This window comes from Coregonus lavaretus (genome assembly GCF_964263955.1).
Source record: "Coregonus lavaretus genome assembly, chromosome: 36".
NCBI classification, from domain to species: domain Eukaryota; kingdom Metazoa; phylum Chordata; class Actinopteri; order Salmoniformes; family Salmonidae; genus Coregonus; species Coregonus lavaretus.
Window position 1 is genome coordinate 14290572 of NC_140023.1, and position 20982 is coordinate 14311553.

The 20982-nt window shown below is 42.4% G+C and overlaps 2 protein-coding genes across 2 annotated transcripts in view; one reads left to right on the forward strand and one right to left on the reverse strand.

Moving 5' to 3' along the window:
* slc17a5 (solute carrier family 17 member 5) overlaps positions 1–20982 on the forward strand; it is a 583343-nt gene that overhangs the window by 88108 nt on the left and 474253 nt on the right. The window lies entirely within an intron of this gene.
* The window catches only part of kcnq5a (potassium voltage-gated channel, KQT-like subfamily, member 5a), a gene marked incomplete at both ends in the record, with an annotated part of 134675 nt that continues 124758 nt past the window's right edge, over positions 11066–20982 (reverse strand). Inside the window, 4 exons of the mRNA XM_084153340.1 lie at positions 11066–12148; positions 15651–15777; positions 20054–20173; positions 20787–20918. Of these exons, the coding sequence (XP_084009466.1) occupies positions 11066–12148; positions 15651–15777; positions 20054–20173; positions 20787–20918 (1462 nt within the window). The remainder of the gene's footprint in view (positions 12149–15650; positions 15778–20053; positions 20174–20786; positions 20919–20982) is intronic.

Sequence of the window (20982 nt, forward strand, 5' to 3'; positions counted from 1 at the left end):
ACCCCAAAACGTTCTTGTACGTTCTTGAACAGACTTTGAGGTATGTTCTCTCCGTTTGGTGGGTGGTTCGTGCTGAACGCAGCCCTTTGAGGACTTCAAGTTATGCGTTATGCTGCATTTATAACGAAGTGGGAAGGTGGTATTTACCACATACGATTGGGAAAAATTCACTTGAACACACCCTCCAACTCGTAATTACTAGTGGAAAACTTGTCTATCATCCCTGAGCTCCGACATCTCCCACATGCTGACCTTTGACGTCACCTACCTAGTTTGTTTACAAGCATGATAGCTGTACTTTTAGTTATGGATGACACAGCTTGTTTTTTAGCCAGTCAGCGTTTCTCAACAAGTTCAAAGCACATGAATGCATCTAACTGGAATTTACGATTTCACAACTGGTAATTACCACCTTCCCACTTGGTTATGAATGCAGCATGAGCCAGACTAAGAGGAGCTTCCTCTTACAAAGACATCTTAGCATAGTAGGGCAAAGGCTGTAGTTTCAAAGATGGTGGTATATATTGACTGGTGTATAGGAGAATCACCCTCCATCACCCACCTTTGACCTTCTCATCCAATGGGTTTTGAGAAGGAGGCGAGGAGAGAGGAAGCGAGGAATCAAATAAATGCAATTGAGATTCTACCTATGCCTCTGCCTCTCCTCTCCGGTAGGCTAGTATCTATACTGAACAAAAATATAAACGCAACATGCAACAATTTCAAAGATTTTACTGAGTTACACTTCATAGAAGGAAATCAGTCAATTTAAATAAATTAATTAGGCCCTAATGGCCTGGGAGGGCATAGGCTCACCCACTGGAATGATATTTTCCCCACAAAAGGGCTTTATTACAGACATAAATACTCCTCAGCACACCCCTCCCCCTCCTAAGACGATCCAGCAGGTGAAGAAACCGGATGTGGTGGTCCTGGGCTGGTGTGGTTACATATGGTCTGCGGTTGTGAGGCTGGTTGGTTGTACTGACAAATTCTCTAAAACGATGTTGGAGGCAGCTTATGGTAGAGAAATTAACATTAAATTATCTGGCAACAGCTCTGTTGGACATTCCTGCAGTCAGCATGCCAATTGCACTCTCCCTCAAAACTTGAGACATCTGTGGCATTGTGTTGTGTGACAAAACTGCACATTTTAGAATGGCCTTTTATTGTCCTCAGTACAAGGTATACCTGTGTAATGATCATGCTGTTTAATCAGATTCTTGATATGCCACACCTGTCAGATGGATGGATGATCTTGGCAAAGGAGAAATGCTCACTAACAGGGATGTAAACTAATTTGTGCACAACATTTTAGAAAAATAATATTTATGTGCGCATGGAAACATTTTGGGATCTTTTATTTCAGCTCATGAAACATGGGACATGTTGCGCTTATATTTTTGTTCAGTATACTTCAAGTGACAGCTCTGTCCAAGGTACTTCTCAGACAGCCTGCACATGGCTGCACATCTTTCTGTAGGCTGCAGAAAGAGCTGGCTTTCGTGAGTTGCGTGCCCTATGTAGGGTTGCAAAGGGAGGGTATATTACTGGTAACTTTCTAAATTTACCAATAAACTACCAGAATGTTTCTAACTTTCAAGGATTTTATGGAATTTTTATCACGACATCTAGTGGCTTTTGGGGTAATTCTGATTATCACAGGTGTCGTTAATTATCTCTGGCCCTCTTTGTGGTCTTATCACATATAAAATATATAAAATAATAAAATAAGATGATTTTAAAATAAAAAATAGAATGACAAAGCTGTAAAACATTACCCTAAATATAAACCATAAACTAAGTAAATACCATTGGTGTTTAATATGAGAGTTTCAGCATGAAATATCCTTTATATTTTGTACACACTTTTATTTATTTTACTATGTCAATGTCTTTGTTGTAAATGTTTTGACGCCAAACTGGTGAAAAAATTAATAGTTGGAAGAGTTGCAGAGTTAATACAGAATAATGTCATTGTTGATTAGATGTTTTTTTCATTATTTAGACTTTTAAAAAAAAATCTATTTGTTAATTGTCTTACTTTTTATCTGCATTGTTGGGAAAGGGCTTGTAAATGAGCATTTCACGGTAAAGTCCACGCTTGTTGTATTTGGCGCATGTGACAAATAACATTTGATTTGATTTGATTTCTCATTAACCTTATGTTCTATCCATTAGAAACCCATGGTCAATTTTTACATTTTAGTCATTTAGCAGACGCTCTTATCCAGAGCGACTTACAGCTAGTGAATGGATACATTTTTCATTCTGGCCCCCCGTGGGAATCAAACCCACAACCCTGGCGTTGCAAGCGCCATGCTCTACCAACTGAGCTACCAGCTATATGGACACATATATAAAAAATGAATACTTTATATGAATACATTCTAAAAAGTTAATCAAGTATAAATTACCAGAGTTAACATAGATTACCGGTTAATTACTAACATTACCGGAAATTCTGTTAACTTTGGTAAATTACCAGTAGTTTTGCAACCCTAGCCCTAAGCCTCTTTTTATAGTGCAACTTGGGGCGGCAGGTAGCTTAGAGGTTAAGAGCGTTGTGCCAGTAACCAAAAGGTCGCTGGTTCTAATCCCCGAGCCGACTAGGTGAAAAATCTGTGGATGTGCCCTTGAGCAAGGTGCTTAATCCTAATTGCTCCTGTAAGTCGCTCTGGATAAGAGCGTCTGCTAAAATCTAACTTGGTGTGGTTATACAGTATTTAATTCAAGACATCCAGACCAAAAAGACTGTTTCATGTTTATTGACGTATAATATTACAAATCATTTTGTATTTCTCATCCACAGAGGTTCTTGTAATTAAGAATGTTAACATTATCAACCATGTATTTTAAAGGGCAATTAGCCATATTCATTATCTCCAGCACCAAACCAGAACCTACATACACTGAGTGTACAAAACATTAGGAACACCTTCCTAATATTGAGTTGCACCCCGTTTTTCCCTCAGAACAGCCTCAATTCGTAGGAGCATGGACTCTACAAGGTGTTGAAAGCGTTCCACAGGGATGCTGGCCCTTGTTGACTCCAATGCTTCACACAGTTGGCTGGATGTTCTTTGGGTGGTGGACCATTCTTGATACACATGGGAAACTGTTGAGCGTGAAAAACCCTGCAGCATTGCAGATCTTGACACATTCAAACCGGTGCGCCTGGCACCTGTACACAGCCCATCTGAAATTAGCCCACCCAACTACCTCATCCCCATATTGTTATTTATTTTGCTCATTTGCACCCCAGTATCTCTATTTGCACATCATCTCTTGCACATCTATCATTCCAGTGTTAATACTAATTGTAATTACACTGCTCAAAAAAATAAAGGGAACACTAAAATAACACATCCTAGATCTGAATGAATGAAATAATCTTATTAAATACTTTTTTCTTTACATAGTTGAATGTGCTGACAACAAAATCACACCAAAATTATCAATGGAAATCAAATTTATCAACCCATGGAGGTCTGGATTTGGAGTCACCCTCAAAATTAAAGTGGAAAACCACACTACAGGCTGATCCAACTTTGATGTAATGTCCTTAAAACAAGTCAAAATGAGGCTCAGTAGTGTGTGTGGCCTCCACGTGCCTGTATGACCTCACTACAACGCCTGGGCATGCTCCTGATGAGGTGGCGGATGGTCTCCTGAGGGATCTCCTCCCAGAACTGGACTAAAGCATCCGCCAACTCCTGGACAGTCTGTGGTGCAACGTGGCGTTGGTGGATGGAGCGAGACATGATGTCACAGATGTGCTCAATTGGATTCAGGTCTGGGGAACGGGCGGGCCAGTCCATAGCATCAATGCCTTCCTCTTGCAGGAACTGCTGACACACTCCAGCCACATGAGGTCTAGCATTGTCTTGCATTAGGAGGAACCCAGGGCCAACCGCACCAGCATATGGTCTCACAAAGGGTCTGAGGATCTCATCTCGGTACCTAATGGCAGTCAGGCTACCTCTGGCAAGCACATGGAGGGCTGTGCGGCCCCCCAAAGAAATGCCACCCCACACCATGACTGACCCACCGCCAAACCGGTCTTGCTGGAGGATGTTGCAGGCAGCAGAACGTTCTCCACGGCGTCTCCAGACTCTGTCACGTCTGTCACGTGCTCAGTGTGAACCTGCTTTCATCTGTGAAGAGCACAGGGCGCCAGTGGCGAATTTGCCAATCGTCCTGCACGGTGTTGGGCTGTAAGCACAACCCCCACCTGTGGACGTCAGGCCCTCATACTACCCTCGTGGAGTCTGTTTCTGACCGTTTGAGCAGACACATGCACATTTGTGGCCTGCTGGAGGTCATTTTGCAGGGCTCTGGCAGGGCTCCTCCTGCTCCTCCTTGCACAAAGGCGGAGGTAGCAGTCCTGCTGCTGGGTTGTTGCCCTCCTACGGCCTCCTCCACGTCTCCTGATGTACTGGCCTGTCTCCTGGTAGCGCCTCCATGCTCTGGACACTATGCTGACAGACACAGCAAACCTTCTTGCCACAGCTCGCATTGATGTGCCATCCTGGATGAATTGCACTACCTGAGCCACTTGTGTGGGTTGTAGACTCCGTCTCATGCTACCACTAGAGTGAAAGCACCGCCAGCATTCAAAAGTGACCAAAACATCAGCCAGGAAGCATAGGAACTGAGAAGTGGTCTGTGGTCACCACCTGCAAAACCAGTCCTTTATTGGGGGTGTCTTGCTAATTGCCTATAATTTCCACCTGTTGTCTATTCCATTTGCACAACAGCATGTGAAATGTATTGTCAATCAGTGTTGCTTCCTAAGTGGACAGTTTGATTTCACAGAAGTGTGAATGACTTGGTTTAAGTGTTCCCTTTCCCTATTTATTGCCTTACCTCCATAACTTGCTACATTTGCACACACTGTATATATATTTTCTGTTGTATTTTTGACTTTATGTTTTGTTTTACCCCATATGTAACTCTGTGTTGTTGTTTTTATCACACTGCTTTGCTTTATCTTGGCCAGGTCGCAGTTGATCTTGTTCTCAACTGGCTTACCTGGTTAAATAAAGGTACAAAATAAAAATAAAAACCCTACTACCATACCCCGTTCAAAGGCACTTAAATATTTAGTCTTGCCGATTCACACTCGGAATGGCACACATACACAATCCATGTCTCAATTGTCTCAAGGCTTAAAAATCCTTCTTTACAATTATCGTGTCACCTCCCCTTCATTTCATGGGTTTAACAGGTGACATCAACAAGGGATCATAGCTTTCACCTGGATTCACCTGGTCAGTCTATGTCATGGAAAGAACAGTTCCTAATGTTTTGTACACTCAGGGTGTTTCTCAAAATGCATGCTACTGTGCTCCGAGCATGCAAACTGGAGCACGGGAGGGTCGGAGTATGAGTCCAAATCAAAGTATGTGAAACGGAGCACTGAGGGCACTTCTTGAATGTGTACTCTGTTTAAGTGATAATGTCCGGTGTTTGGAGGATATATTGGCACGGGTGTTGTAAGTGCCAATATATCCTCCAAACACCGGCTTCGAGGGAATTATCACTTTTATACAAGGAGTTACCAACATATTCAAATAATGATTTACATATTTTCATAAAATACATTCTTTTGATATATGTATTCATACTATTTCATCCTTCCACGAGATATAGTCCCAACACAATACTAAGGTTGCTACCCAAGCCGGCGGGTCGTTCGTTCTATCGATTCGGTTGCCAGAGACGCGACCCAGTCATTAGATATTTTTGTTCTGTATCTATGAACGCGACTCAGTTGTTCATTTTAAATGTTCCATTGCCATACTGGCTGGCAACGTTCTTATCCCTTGCTTGCTAGCTAGCCAACTACGGCTAACTTACAGTCACGTCAAACAGTGCAGCCAGAATAACAGCAAAGTAGCTGCATTTGTGATCGTTTAAGCTCTTTTCTAGTGACATTTATTTGGATACATCCATAACAATCAGCTAATAATGCGCGATTTCGCCTGGCATAGAAAATGTGCTCTCTCGTTAGGACTAGCCAACAACACAGCTAACACAATCACTTCAATCTGAAGCTGGAAAGACTGCAAACTAGCTGCATTTAATTAGTTTGACCTGTTTTCTATTGACATTTCTTTGTATATATTCATAATGTTGCCAGCTGATTCATGATTTCGACTGGCTAAGAAAAGCTGTCTGCCTGTCTGTCTCATCCCGACTCATGGGACAGCTGGAGATACATTTCTATATTGAAACAATGTTGCAAATGTCGGATAGACAGACAGCAAGCTTTATACAAATCTCCGCTGTTGAAAACCAAATGCTAGTCTAAAAGAAATGGGAGATAATGTCTAGATACTTTTTATAGTGGAGATCAAGTTTATAAATTGCCTGGCTGGGCTAATGAGACAGTGGATTGCGCAGTGATAGTAAATAGGTATTTCAACATCATAGCGTTAGCCGGTGGTAACTTTTGGAATAGACACCGGCTGGAATGTGGTTTTAACCAATCAGTATCCAGGATTAGACCCACCCTTTGTATAACTGTACATATTTTGAAGCATGCATCAATGCAAGCTTCAATGTAAAGTATGGAAAGTATGCAAATAAATATGATGCAACCACGTAGAAAATGACACAACATTTATTGAAATCAATGGTGGCCATTATTTGAGCTGAAGCAAGAGAAAATACACTCCAACTTCGGAATGAAATGTTGACTATTCACATCTCATATGTTGCCTGACTACAATCTTTTATCTTGATACGTTAATAAATGCATTCTGTGTTAATTGTGGCATGTTTACCTGCCTACGTACTGTAGATCGCAAGCCCATGGTAAGTCAACAGGGCTAACTGGCTAGCTACTACTGTTAGCTAGCCAGATAGCCACAAAGAATTATTAGCTAGCTACCCACGAAGAATTGACATCTATCTTGCATAATATTCGTTTTAGGCTATTTTTGCCTGTTAAACTATCTGGTTATTATAATTCACATATGGCTAGCTGATAGTTATGACGTAAAAAGTTTGCTGTCTGTATATCTTGTTTCGTCTATTGTTGCCATTGTCCTGGCTGGAAGAAGGTTCAGTGAATGGGGAAGTGAAGTGTGAGGTAATACAGTAGGGGGGAGTGTGAGTGCTTCTCAAATGTAATGTTTTATGCATTCGCCAAACTCTCGTCCTCACAAGAACGTACTCAAGAGAACATCGTCGGAGAATGCACTCCGAGCATGAGAGTGTGGAGCAAGGTAGTATGCATATTGAGAAAAACACTCAGTGTATGTGAAAAAAACATGTTTCTATGATCTGTAGTTAAAAAGATAAGAAAAGTCCTAAAAATGTAACTTCACGGGGTAGGATTAAAGTAAAGAAAACTGTGATTTTCAAAACCTGCAACGAGTTTCTAGCCAGAGGGAGGGTACTTTCTTGCTCCCCACATCACAGCGAGTCTCATAGTGTTTGGGAATCAATGTTTATTAAATGTTTAACTTTTGATGATCGGGTAGAACTTTATATGGTTTTCTACAACTGCGCCACTTTCACATATGAAGACACTGGTATTGTGCTGGAGATAATGAAAATGAGGTTGAAAAGGGGTGGAATTGCCCTTTTAGGCCTGTTTTGGGTAATAAATGACTGTACAAGTGATATAGAACATGTACTGCAGTAGATTTGCAGCCATTAAAAGTGTGTCATCCAAGTTTCAGAAACTGGGCTTACACCTGAATGAGTTATTCTACGTAGCTAGGCACTGTAGCTACATATGCAACCCAGTGGAGAAAAAAGAGATATAATCATATTAAAATGCAAGAAAGGCACCGTTAAGCATTTACAGAATAAACTAAGGGAAATTAACCATTAATGTCAGTGAAGTCAATTTTATATAACTTCAGTCTGCAGACCAAGCATGACATTTCTTCAAAGGAAGATTCCATACTCCATAGTTACCCAAGTGGATTCGATACTCTGCCTTCTTCCAATGGAGCTGACCTCTGTACAAGTACCTCCAGTCTGTCATATCTTTTTGAAAAACATTTCATGACAGAGCATAAAACCACCAGTTACATATGCAGGTTCCAAAGTCTTCAAATGATTATGCTTTCAGTTGTGCTTTTATCGTACCAACTCTGCTCAAACACCGCGGCCATAGTCATATCAAATCCCATTTTAACACACAGCTATGTAGATTTTGCAGGTCACATACTGTATTAACATAAATGATATACAGGTAACTGCCAAAATAAAGGAAACAGTAACATAAAGTGTCTTAATAGAGCATTGGGCCACCACGAGCTGCCAGAACAGCTTCAATGCGCCTTGGCATAGATTCTAATGTCTGGAACTTCATCATTTGGTGTTTTGTTGATGGCTGTCTCAGGCGTTGCGTTTCAGAATCTCCCATAAGTGTTAATTGGGTTGAGATCTGTTGATAGAGAGAGAGAGACACACACACACACACACACAAAAAAATACTACAGTTTACTATAGAATCCTACAGTACTTACTATAGAAAATAATGTTATAGTAAAATGTAGAATAATATACTACACAATGTAGTATCCCTCGATCATGGGTAGTACTAACTATGGAATGTTGTAGCATACTGTAGAATACTATAGTAAATACTACAGTATTATCCACACAAATAAACACTAGTAAATACTACAGTAATGTCCGCAAAACACTACATTCCACAAAAACACTAACAAATGTTAACTATAGTAAATACTACTGTTTTTAATTTGTATATACCCTGACCAGTCCCCTCCTCCATATCGCAATTTGTGCCACCCATAAGTGAGAAACCTACATGCCAAGTATAGACCATATATTGTGTTCCCTACAGGTTATGGAAAACAGCAGAAGCTCTGAACTATCTGTTCAGACCCCAGTCCTACCTACCTACAGGTTATGCAAAATGTGCTATTTTATTAGTTCTCCAGAAGGTTTCTTGAAGGAGAAAGTCTTTGCTTCTATGTCAAAGATAATAATACAATAACACTATAGTAAATACTACAGTAATGTCCGCAAAAACACTACAGTAAATACTAGAGTACACTACAATCAGCAAAAACACTACATTAATTACTATAGTATATACTACAGTTTTCTTTTACTACAGTATTTACACTATAGTTAACAGTAAATACTACAGTAAAGTCTGCAAAAACACTACAGTGAATACTATAGTATTTATACCAGAGTATCCTAATGTATTTTTTCATGTGCGCACAAACACACACACACACACACCCTTTAATAAACCCCTTATGCTCCTTTGAGACCCCTCTTTCAAAATCACTGAGATCTTCTAGCCATAGTAGCCAAAATAATGGGCAACTGGACATATTTATATATGACCCTAAGCATGATGGGATGTTAATTGCTTAATTAACTCAGGAACCACACCTGTGTGGAAGTGCCTGCTTTCAATATACTTTGAATCCCTGATTTACTCAAGTGTTTTCTTTATTTGGGCAGTTATCTGTACATATTACATTATACAGTGTAATTGTTAATCAGCTAAGCCAAGTGCACTTATGCACCATAAAAACAAGTGTGTTGAATGGAAGCTGTCATCGTTAACTCCACAGAAGACATTTAAGACTGCTGTGTCTGTCTCTTCTTCAAGAACGAAAAGGTGCAACATAGAGGAAATCAAAATGGCTGACACAGTTTTGTGCATATTCTCATTCAAGAGCAGTTGTCTGTGTTCAGGCTGAGTGGTAGTCAAACAGTGCTGCTGCCTCGTAAGGCATGAGGATATGCAAACAACAGGCTAAAATCACATTCAGATGTTGAGCTCGTTGACAGCAGACTTGTAACTATTTGCCATCTACTTCCAACATGGCTGTTTCATGACTTTCCTGTCTGTGTATCTCTATGGATCATTAATAATGACATTGGTGGACAGTAGATATACAATAAGACCAGTGCCCTCCTCTAGACTAAAGACCTTGTGTGCTCTATGGAAAGTGCCAGGCTGGTAGGTTCACATACCATTTCTTTAAAGGGCCTATATAATGGTGGATCAGGTCCTCTCTGTATGTATAATCTAACTCCTCTGACCTCCTCTCACACCACTCACTTTAACATTGGCAGGTCTGTCACAAGTCCTACCCATTTGTGGATATGTCCCCAACCTGTCATAGACTAATGCTCATTCACTTTAAGGTGACATTTATTTTCAGAGTTTGAGGTGTCCCACTATCATTTTGTCAATCAGCTAATGGCAGAAGGGAATAATGTGGGCACATGAGCTGTAAGACAAGAAACCCTGCATTCTGTAGTGTTTATTGTGACCTACAACTGCAGTGTACCACAGCCTTGTTTCACTATCTACAGTATCACAGTCATACCTGATCTTATTTGGCTGCTGTTTCACTAAATGCCTTTAAAAGCGAAAACATTGAATCCTACTGGAGCACGCAATCAGCATATTGGATTTGTCATCAAAATAAATGGCCTCACAAGATTGTACAATTTATTAGGAAAATAATTGACAACTTTACTTCAATAGGGTTATCTTGTTATGTTAATATCAAATTAATTATTGCATTATCTATTACTAAATTGTGAGCTTGTTAGGAATATTTGGATAATAATAGCTGACTGCTCCAAATTGCCTCTCAAGGGTTTGGAAGATACATTAATGGAACGTGCAGGTAAACAGGTGAGATGTGGGCTTATGAGGTTGGACTCAACCATCATAACTGTGGTTCCAGGGCTATCGAAGGGGCTCGGGGGCTTGAATGCTCTCGACCCTGAAGTGCTGTTTAGACATGCAGTGGTCATGCATAGTCGAGAGAGCAAACAGTACCACTATTTGACCATCCTCTCTTTGTTCAATCTTCCTCCCCCATCTCCCCTCCCCCTGTTAGTTTCTCAGCTTGTTCCTGTTTTAGGAAATAGTCCATGCAATGATATGTATGAGAGCACATCTTTGATTGACATCTCAAACATCTCAAAAACAAAGTTATAATCAACATTTTCAAGTGTCATGTGAGTCCTTTATGCTGGATGGTCATATTGTTAATGTCTGTGCCGGGGGGAGGGGGTTATTTGATTCACTCCTATGTTATTTTAGTCGTACATGGGGAAGCTGGTTGAGGGACTCTGCACTGCCCATTGTGGGGATGAGGGGTCCGGTCAAACTGCTTGAGGACCTCCCATCTTCAGTTCGCAAGAGGTCCAAGCAGCCAGTACCGTCCGATGTGGGATGGGACAGGAAGTCACTCTCATGGGACAGGAAATCAAACTGGTCCACCTGCGGCTCCAGATCACAGTTGGGGTTGCCATGGGAGCCGTCACTGGAACTGCTACTGTTGCCGAGGGGGGAGGACAGGTTGGGGGGGTTGTCTACAAATGGCTGGGTGAGGTTGTGTGCTGACCGGGACTTCCCCAGCCCCTGTCCCCACTCAGAGGGCACCCCCTCATATCCAGAAGAGAGCAGCAGCAAGGGGTCCACTTCCAGGCTCAAGTGCCTCCTCCAGGGGCCCTCTTCCCACAAGTGGGGCTTCCCCCTCAGCTGCACCCTGCCCTGGGCATGTCCCCCCTCACTGTCCTCCTCCTCTCCATCGTCCACCCTGGAGCCCACCATCACAGAGGGGCCTGAGCTCACCTCCAGCCTACCCCCTCGAGGAGCATCCGGGGTGGGGCTGAGGGGTTGTCTGTGCTGGGGGCCAGTGGGGGGCGGCTGGAGGGTGGTGGCACCAGCGGATGGTGGAGGGGGCAGGAGGTTAGGGAAATGCGCTCGCCTGGGGAAACTACTGGGCTTGGCGAGGAGCGGGTAGGGGCTATCAGGGGGCAGGAAGGGCGAGGGTGTGAGAGATACGGTGGAGGCAGGGTAGGAGGGGGGGCAGGTGTTGAGGGTGAGTTCGCTGGGGGCCAGGATGAGCTGGAGGCCCCTGGGGAGATGGTCACCTGTTGTTGACCGGGACATCCCCCCACCACCTCCACCTCGGTGCCCTCTTACGCCCTCCCCTCCCTGGGGGGAGCCAGAGGACAGGTCCTTGCTGAGGATGGAGCTCTGGTAGTCGGATGTCTGGTTCTCCAGCTCGAACAGGGGCAGGGAGGAGAGGGTGAGGACAGACGAGTCCTTTTTTAGCACCTGCCTGTACACATCTAGCAGAGAGTCCAGCTTCGACTCTATGGACGTCACCTGGGGGGGGGAGGGGGGGGCATAGATTAAAAGCAGCAAGGGTTCATTGTGCAAGAGACACTTCTTAACGAGTAAACACACACTATAGACACTGAACAAAAATATAAAGCAACAAGCAACAATTTCAAAGATTTTACTGAGTTACAGTTCATATAAGGAAATCAGTCAATTGAAATAAATTCATTAGGTCCTAATCTATGGATTTCACAGGACTGGGAATACAGATATGCATCTGTTGGTCACAGATACCTTTAAAAAAAGGTAGGGCCATGGATCAGAAAACCAGTCAGCATCTGGTGTGACCACCATTTGTCTCACGCAGCGCTACACATCTCCTTCGAATAGAGTTGATCAGGCTGTTGATTGTGGCCTGTGGAATGTTGTGCCACTCCTCTTCAATGGCTGTGCGAAGTTGCTGGATATTGGCAGGAACTGGAACACGCTGTCGTACACGTCGATCCAGGGCATCCCAAACATGCTCAATGGGTGACATGTCTGGTGAATATGCAGGCCATGGAAGAACTGGGACATTTTCAGCTTCCAGGTATTGTGTACAGACCCTTGCGACATGGGGCTGCGCATTATCATGCTAAAACATTAAGTGATGGCGGCGGATGAATAGCATAGATAAAATGGAATTGTGTTCATTATCCGTAGCTTATGCCTGCCCATACCATAACCCCACCGCCACCATGGGGCACTCTGTTCACAATGTTGACATCAGCAAACCGGTCGCCCACACAACCATTTGCCATATGTACAGTATACACTGTATTCTAGTCAAGGCCATCCTATAGGCCTTGCTATATTCTTCAGATATACTACATATTCTATCCACATACTGTCCATCATGTCTATACATCCCATCACATATATATATATACAGTATACTCTATATATATATATACACTGTTGATTTAGTTAAACTAAATTTTTCACAATTCCTGACATTTAATCCTAGTAAAAATTCCCTGTCTTAGGTCAGTTAGGATCACCACTTTATTTTAAGAATGTGAAATGTCAGAATAATAGTAGAGAGAATGATTTATTTCAGCTTTTATTTCTTTCACCACATTCCCAGTGGGTCAGAAGTTTACATACACTCAATTAAGATTTGGTAGCATTGCCTTTAAATTGTTTAACTTGGGTCAAATGTTTCAGGTAGCCATCCACAAGCTTCCCACAATAAATTGGGTGAATTTTGGCCTATTCCTCCTGACAGAGCTGGTGTAACTGAGTCAGGTTTGTAGGCCTCCTTGCTCGCACACACTTTTTCAGTTCTGCCCACACATTTTCTATAGGATTGAGGTCTTTTGGGCTTTGCAATGGCCACTCCAATACCTTGACTTTGTTGTCCTTAAACCATTTTGCCACAACTTTGGAAGTATGCTTGGGGTCATTGTTCATTTGGAAGACCCATTTGTGACCAAGCTTTAACTTCCTGACTGATGTCTTGAGATGTTGCTTCAATATATCCACATAATTTTCCTTCCTCATGATGCCATCTATTTTGTGAAGTGCACCAGTCCCTCCTGCAGCAAAGCACCCCCACAGCATGATGCTGCCACCCCCGTGCTTCACGGTTGGGATGGTGTTCTTCGGCTTGCAAGCATCCCCCTTTTTCCTCCGAACATAACAATGGTCATTATGGCCAAATAGTTCTATTTTTGTTTCATCAGACCAGACTACATTTCTCCAAAAAGTACGATCTTTGTCCCCATGTGCAGTTGCAAACCGTAGTCTGGCTTTTTTATGGCGGTTTTGGAGCAGTGGCTTCTTCCTTGCTGAGCGGCCTTTCAGGTTATGTCGATATAGGACTTGTTTTACTGTGGATATAGACACTTTTGTACCTGTTTCCTCCAGCATCTTCACAAGGTCCTTTGCTGTTGTTCTGGGATTGATTTGCACTTTTCGCACCAAAGTATGTTTATCTCTAGGAGACAGAACGTGTCTCCTTCCTGAGCGGTATGACGGCTGCGTGGTCCCATGGTGTTTATACTTGCGTACTATTGTTTGTACAGATGAATGTGGTACCTTCAGGCGTTTGGAAATTGCTCCCAAGGATGAACCAGACTTGTGGAGGTCTACACATTTTCTTCTGAGGTCTTAGCTGATTTCTTTTCATTTTCCCATGATGTCAAGCAAAGAGGCACTGAGTTTGAAGGTAGGCCTTGAAATACATCCACAGGTACACCTCCAATTGACTCAAATGATGTCAATTATCAGAAGCTTCTAAAGCCATGACATCATTTTCTGGAATTTTCCAAGCTGTTTAAAGGCACAGTCGACTTAGTGTTTGTAAACTTCTGACCCACTGGAATTGTGATACAGTGAATTATAAGTGAAATAATCTGTCTATAAACAATTGTTGGAAAAATTACTTGTGTCATGCACAAAGTAGATGTCCTAACCGACTTGCCAAAACTATAGTTTGTTAACAAGAAATTTGTGGAGTGGTTGAAAAACGAATTTTAATGACTGTATGTGAACTTCCGACTTAAACTGTAGATATATATATATATATTTATACTCCGGATTCCGACATTGCTTGTCCTAATATTTCTATGTTTCTTAATTCCATTATTTTACTTTTGGATGTGTGTGTATTGTTGTGTATTGTTAGATATTACTGCACTGTTGGTGCTAGGAAAACAAGCAATTCACTACACCCACAATAATATCCGCTAAATATGTGTATGCGACCAATAACATTTGATTTGATTTGATCTGCCCGGTACAGTTGAAACCGGGATTCATCAGAGAAGAGCACGCTTCTCCATCATGCCAGTGGCCATCGAAGGTGAGCATTTGCCCACTGAAGTCAGTTACGACGCTGAACTGCAGTCAGGTCAAGACCCTGGTGAGGACAATGAGCATGCAGATGAGCTTCCCTGAGACGATTTCTGACAGTTTGTTCAGAAATTATTCCATTGTGCAAACCCACAGTTTCATCAGCTGTCCGGGTGGCTGGTCTCAGACGATCCCGCAGGTCCTGGGCTGGCGTGGTTACACGTGGTCTGCGGTTGTGAGGCCGGTTGGACATACTGACAAATTCTCTAAAACAACGTTGGAGACGGCTTATGGTAGTGAAATGAACATTCAATTCTCTGGCAACAGCTCTGGTGGACATTCCTGCAGTCAGCATGCCAATTGCACGCTCTCTCAAAACTGGAGACATCTGTGGCATTGTGTTGTGTGACAAAACTGCACATTTTAGAGTGGCCTATTATTGTCCCCAGCACAAGGTGCACCCGTGTAATGATCATTCGGTTTAATCAGCTTCTTGATATACCACACCTGTCAGGTTCATGGATTATCTTGGCAAAGGAGAAATGCTCATTAGCAGGGATGTAAACTAATTTGTGCACAAAATTAGAGATGAATAAGCTTTGTGTGTATAGAACATTTCTGGGATCTTTAATTTCAGCTCATGAAACATAGGACCAACACTTTACCTGTTGCATTTATATCTTTGTTCAGTATAACTGGCTCAAACTCTCACCTGTCTCTCCACTTTACATACACGTCCCAGCATACTCATGTCCTCCAGCGTGTCCCTGTCAGGGTGAAGCTTGTCCCTGATCTTTTTGTCCATGGGGATCTGGCCCTTACCCAGTATCTGATCCACCCTGTGATACACATATTTCGTTGTATTAATCACAAATAGTGGACTTCGAAAGCCAGTTGGTACATTGTTTTCACATGGGTCAGACACGTGGTTTTACATGTGAAGTTTCACATGTACATTTTTCCCTCTTAAAAAAAAGTATTCACATTCAGGTCTGCACCTCCTTGCCCATCCAAATAAAATATTGAAATATTGAAAATGTATTTGACCGAGACGCACCCTGACAGAAAGACGCATCAATCTCAGTTAAAGCATCCCTGAAGAGCGCACTTCTCCAGCATGCCAGTGGCCTGTCTCAGTATGTGTAGACCATGTATCTGATGCTGTCTGGACCAGAAGAGCATGGCATGTCATACTATTTCTGGCCAGACATCATCAGATAATGTACATGGGCAATATATAAAGTGGCGCTGTTTCGCTCGCTCGCATGCTTTCTCCAGTGACATAGTTTTAGCAGAGAGGAAGAGGCGAAGCGAGAGTCTCACTCTCACCAAAACTGTCCAGAATAAACCCAATGTGTTTCTATGGGCATTATATGCAGACCTAAACTTGTCGCCTGCCTTCCCGCCTTTGGTACAAAGACTTCCAGTGTTAGGGTTGAGACATGAGCATATCGATATTATATATTGATCTCTGTTTTCCGCCTCTTGCGAATTGGAAAGGAAAGTTGTTAGGGTGCTGGAGTCCCCCTAAAGTAAATTCTTATTTCGCCAAAATTATAGGCTATAATTACTCCTGTCTAAATAAAATAATTCAAAATTCTTCACCAGGGAGCATGACAAATCTTATTTTGTTTAACAGTTAAGAACAAATTATTATTTACTATGACGGCCTACACCGGCCAAACCCGGACGAATATATATTTTACAAAATTGGTAATGGTTATGAAATAAAACAAAACTTGTTTCTAACAAAGGTAGCAGGTTGTGAACTCCGCAAACAGCGTTTCCAGTCCGAGAATGACTGTATATATATATATGTATTTGGTTTGGAGTGCTGGTTTCTCTTTCCTGATAACTTTGAGGGAGCGCGTGCACCTGAGCACACAGAAGAAGGCCTACTTGGCCTGCTGCGTGCAAAAGTAAGAAAGTGCCTAATTGGCAATGTTTGATTTCTGATTGTTATAACTCACCACGTCCACCACTTATAAACTGAGCTTCTCAGTAATTCTTTCTTCACCTCACACAGAAAGTCAATGAAGTCTGTTTTTTTAACATCCATTGCTAGTTCCTCAGTATATTAAAAATATTTCCAACACTCCCGGCCTGGATGATCACCAAAAAAATTATATTTTCTACAGTTTTTATTTAGTCGACTTTAGGCATATGTATTTTACTTAGTTGGCAATTAAGTTATAGGCTTACTGCTGCATTGACCTATAGGCTATCTCTGAGTTCTATATGCACTCATTTCTTTAGCCGCCAATGGATCACAGTGTATCAATGTGTCAATATGGCAGAGGCTGGTGCTCTGGCCTTAGTTGACATTTTTATCGTTTTACTTAATATTTTTATGATTAACCACGTGATAATGATTTTGAGAGACGAAAACATTATTATCGAAATAAAACTTTTCCACGAAAATGCACATATAAAAATAGTCATAACTGGCACGCAGATCGGTAGAAATGCTAGAATAAATTGTAAGCTTCCTCAAACTTGAAACTCACGAGCTGCCGATGGTCTTTATGTGTGCACGCGCAAGCGTGTGCACACATAGGAGGTCCCTGAAAAAACGTGCCTGCCTATTGAGATCAAAGGCACCTCCAACTGATTCCTTCTGGCGCAGGGCCTGCTCCCGTCCAGGGACCGGCCAGGACCAACCCTGCTTAGCTTCCGAGACAAACCAGCAACGGGATGCAGGGTGCTATGTTGCTGGAAACAAGGCAGCGACAGCAAAGACCAAGGTAACATAACCAAAGACATGGAAAATTGCAAGAAGTGGTTTCCATGCAATATTTTGTTTTGCTATCAATACTTTAGGGTTTATGTTTTGCTTTCAATATCATTATTTTTGTTTGCAATACTTAGAATTTTGTTTCTACTTCTGATGTTTTGCTTGATATTGACCATCCATGATATCAAAATCATAGTTTTAACCATGTTTTTAGGCTATACAGTGTTTTTTTTTTACATTTACTTTGTTTACAAACATTGGAGTAAAACAAGCTTATATTTTGGGTTCTGATGAGCTAAACATGAGGCATTTATTTATTCGTTATATAAAATCAATGGGTACATTACATTTTTATAAGTCCAAAAATGTATGTAGCAAGTAAGGATTGCCCCTTTAACAGGCAATGACCTTCATACAGCAGAACTATGTCACCATTTGAAAGTGATCCATTAAACATTAACAAACAAATATTCCGTCCACTGTTTCGTGAATGTCCCGCATAATCATTCCCTTGTCCCACATTTGGGCTTTTTAGATGTGGTCACCCTAATTCCACTGGAGGAAACATTGCTACTGCAACATGTTAACAAAAAAAATCAGGAGAATAACGTCAGGAGAATAACATTATTTCAACCCCACATGTGAACATGAAAGCGAGATTTTCACATGTGGAGTTTTCTTACATGTGAAACTGCAAATTAGATTTTCACTTTCACATGTGGAATTGCAAGTTCACGTGCAAAAACTATCACATGTAAAAATCAAATCTGCAGTTTCATATGTGAAAAACTTTTACATATGAAAATCTCACTTTCACATGTGAAATTATTAGTGTTGCAAAATTCTGGAAACTTTCAATAAATTCCCTGGTTTTCCAGAAATCCTAGTTGGAGGATTCCGGATTTCCTGTTTATTCTCTCCTCTTTCCGGAAGCCTCCAAACGGCATTATGGGAAAACCAGGGATTTTATTGAACGTTCCTGGAATTTTGCAACCCTAGGAAACACAAGTTCACATGTGAAAACTGTTTTTTTTGTAAGGGCAGGCAATAGTTAAAACACAATCATACAGTGTTTCTAAACTACAGCTTCAATCAACTACAATGCAATCTACAGTGCATGATAAAAACAACAATCTGCACCAACTAGTAACTACAGCCATTCTCTGTGTTCACAAAAGAGCCATGTTGAGAGCAGAGGAGGCTGGTGGGAGGAGCTATAGGAGGACAGGCTCATTGTAATGGCTGGAATGGAGTCAAACGTGTGGTTTCCATATGTTTTTATTAAGTAGTCTTGTCCCATCGCTGCAACTCCCCTACGGACTCGGGAGAGGTGAAGAGCCATGCGTCCTCCAAAACCCAACCCTGCCAAGCCACACTGCTCGCTTAACCCGGAAGCCAGCCACACCAATATGTCGGTCGAAACACCGTCCAGCTGGCGACCGAAGTCAGCTTGCAGGCGCCCAGCCCGCCACAAGGAGTTGCTAGAGCGCAATGGGACAAGGAAATCCCGGCCGGCTAAACCCTCTCCTAACCCGGATGACGCTGGGCCAATTGTGCGACGCCTCATGGGTCTCCCAGTCACGGCCTGGGATCGAACCCGGGTCTGTAGTGACTCTTCAAGCACTGCGACAGAATGCCTTAGACAGCTGCGCCACTCGGGGAGGCCTGGTTTCCATATGTTTGCTGTGTTTGATACTATTCCATTCCAGCCATTATAATGAGCCCATCCTCCTAAAGCTCCTCCCACCAGCCTCCTCTGGTTGACAAAATCTTTAGTCATTAGCCAATCCTTTGGAAGAGGAACATCGATTCTGTTAGTAAAGATACAGCAGCAGCTGTCAATCTATGTCTACTAAGCGCAGCAACATGCAAAAGATTTGAAACAGACCACACATTCATAGCAGCTTTTCTTCTACCACACGCTTGGGAAGATGTTACACACATGTAACATCTGCTGGTTGAATGCGTCCATTGGTTAGAAAGCATATCCAAACACCTGTATGTCATCAGGGAGTCCAAAGCTTCTACAACTGGGTTGCTTCAGTGAAAGCAGTGTCTCCTTTCTAGTCAATATACAGAACTATGGTGATCTAAATCAAAAGATCTAAAAGTAACCGGATAGTGTAAGCAATATGGTAGAAACTCTTCTAGTCCCATTGGAAGCCTGCAGGTTGAGCCATCACAATTTCACCTTTAAACCTATCCTGTCTCTGTATATCTACAAACACAGGCTTTGTGCTCCCTGATGGACACATGGAGATAGCACCATCTCCTTTCAAACTCTGTCTTCTGTGTGAAGGACCAGGGACAGGGTGGAGTTGGGGGTAGTGGCTAGGGGGTTTATGTTATTAGGGGTTGGTGTGGGAGTGGGGTTGTCTAACCCTGGGGACTTCATCTCTGGGGCGGACTTTCTCCTGGCCTGGCTGTAATATAAGTGCAGGGAGGGGGAGGACATGTTCCTGGGTTTGCTGCTCAGGGTGTGGCCTACTCCTGTGTCCAGTCTGTATGGGAGAGACATGGGGGTCAGATGCAACACACACACACACATGCATGCACGCACACGCACACACACATTCAAACACTTGAAGCGTAGCAAGAAAGGACAACTACAGGCACCACGTACCCGCTACAATTACATTCTCCAAAACAGACTACCACTACTAGAATCCACTACTAAACTACAGTAGATTCCACTCTATTAATCAGTAAATTAATCTTGACTCTGGGGCTCAGCGGCTGCTGCTGAGGAGGACCCACTATGGTGTCCAGCCTGGGATGGAGAGGTACATTGGAGGGTCAGATATACACACGCACACAAACACACACGTTAATGAAGTGGAGAAGGTGAACATATATAGAAAGGTGTGTGTGTGTGTGTCTGTGTGTCTGCCTGTGCGTGTAGTGTGTGCACTCTTAGAAAAAAAGTAGAACCTTCTGTGGAAAGGGTCCTAAATGAAATCCAAAAGGGTTCTACCAGGAACCAAAAGGGTTCTACCTGGAACCAAAAGGGTTCTACCTGGAACCAAAAGGGTTCTCCTATGGGGACAGCCGAAGAACCCTTTTAGGTTCTAGATAGCTCCTTTTTTTCTAAGAGTGTGTGTCTGTGCATCTCACCTAGTCTGTAGACTCTTGATTCTGTAGAGCATATCCAGGTGTCCTGCAGAGTACTGCTCTATCACATCCTTCACATCGTATGGACGCAGAGTCTCCTTAAACTTCTTCTTTGCTACATGAAACTTCATGATCCTGAGTGGAAAAGTGGGGAGAATAAAACAGAGCCGTCATTGTTCTACCTGTCATCTCGTAGTCA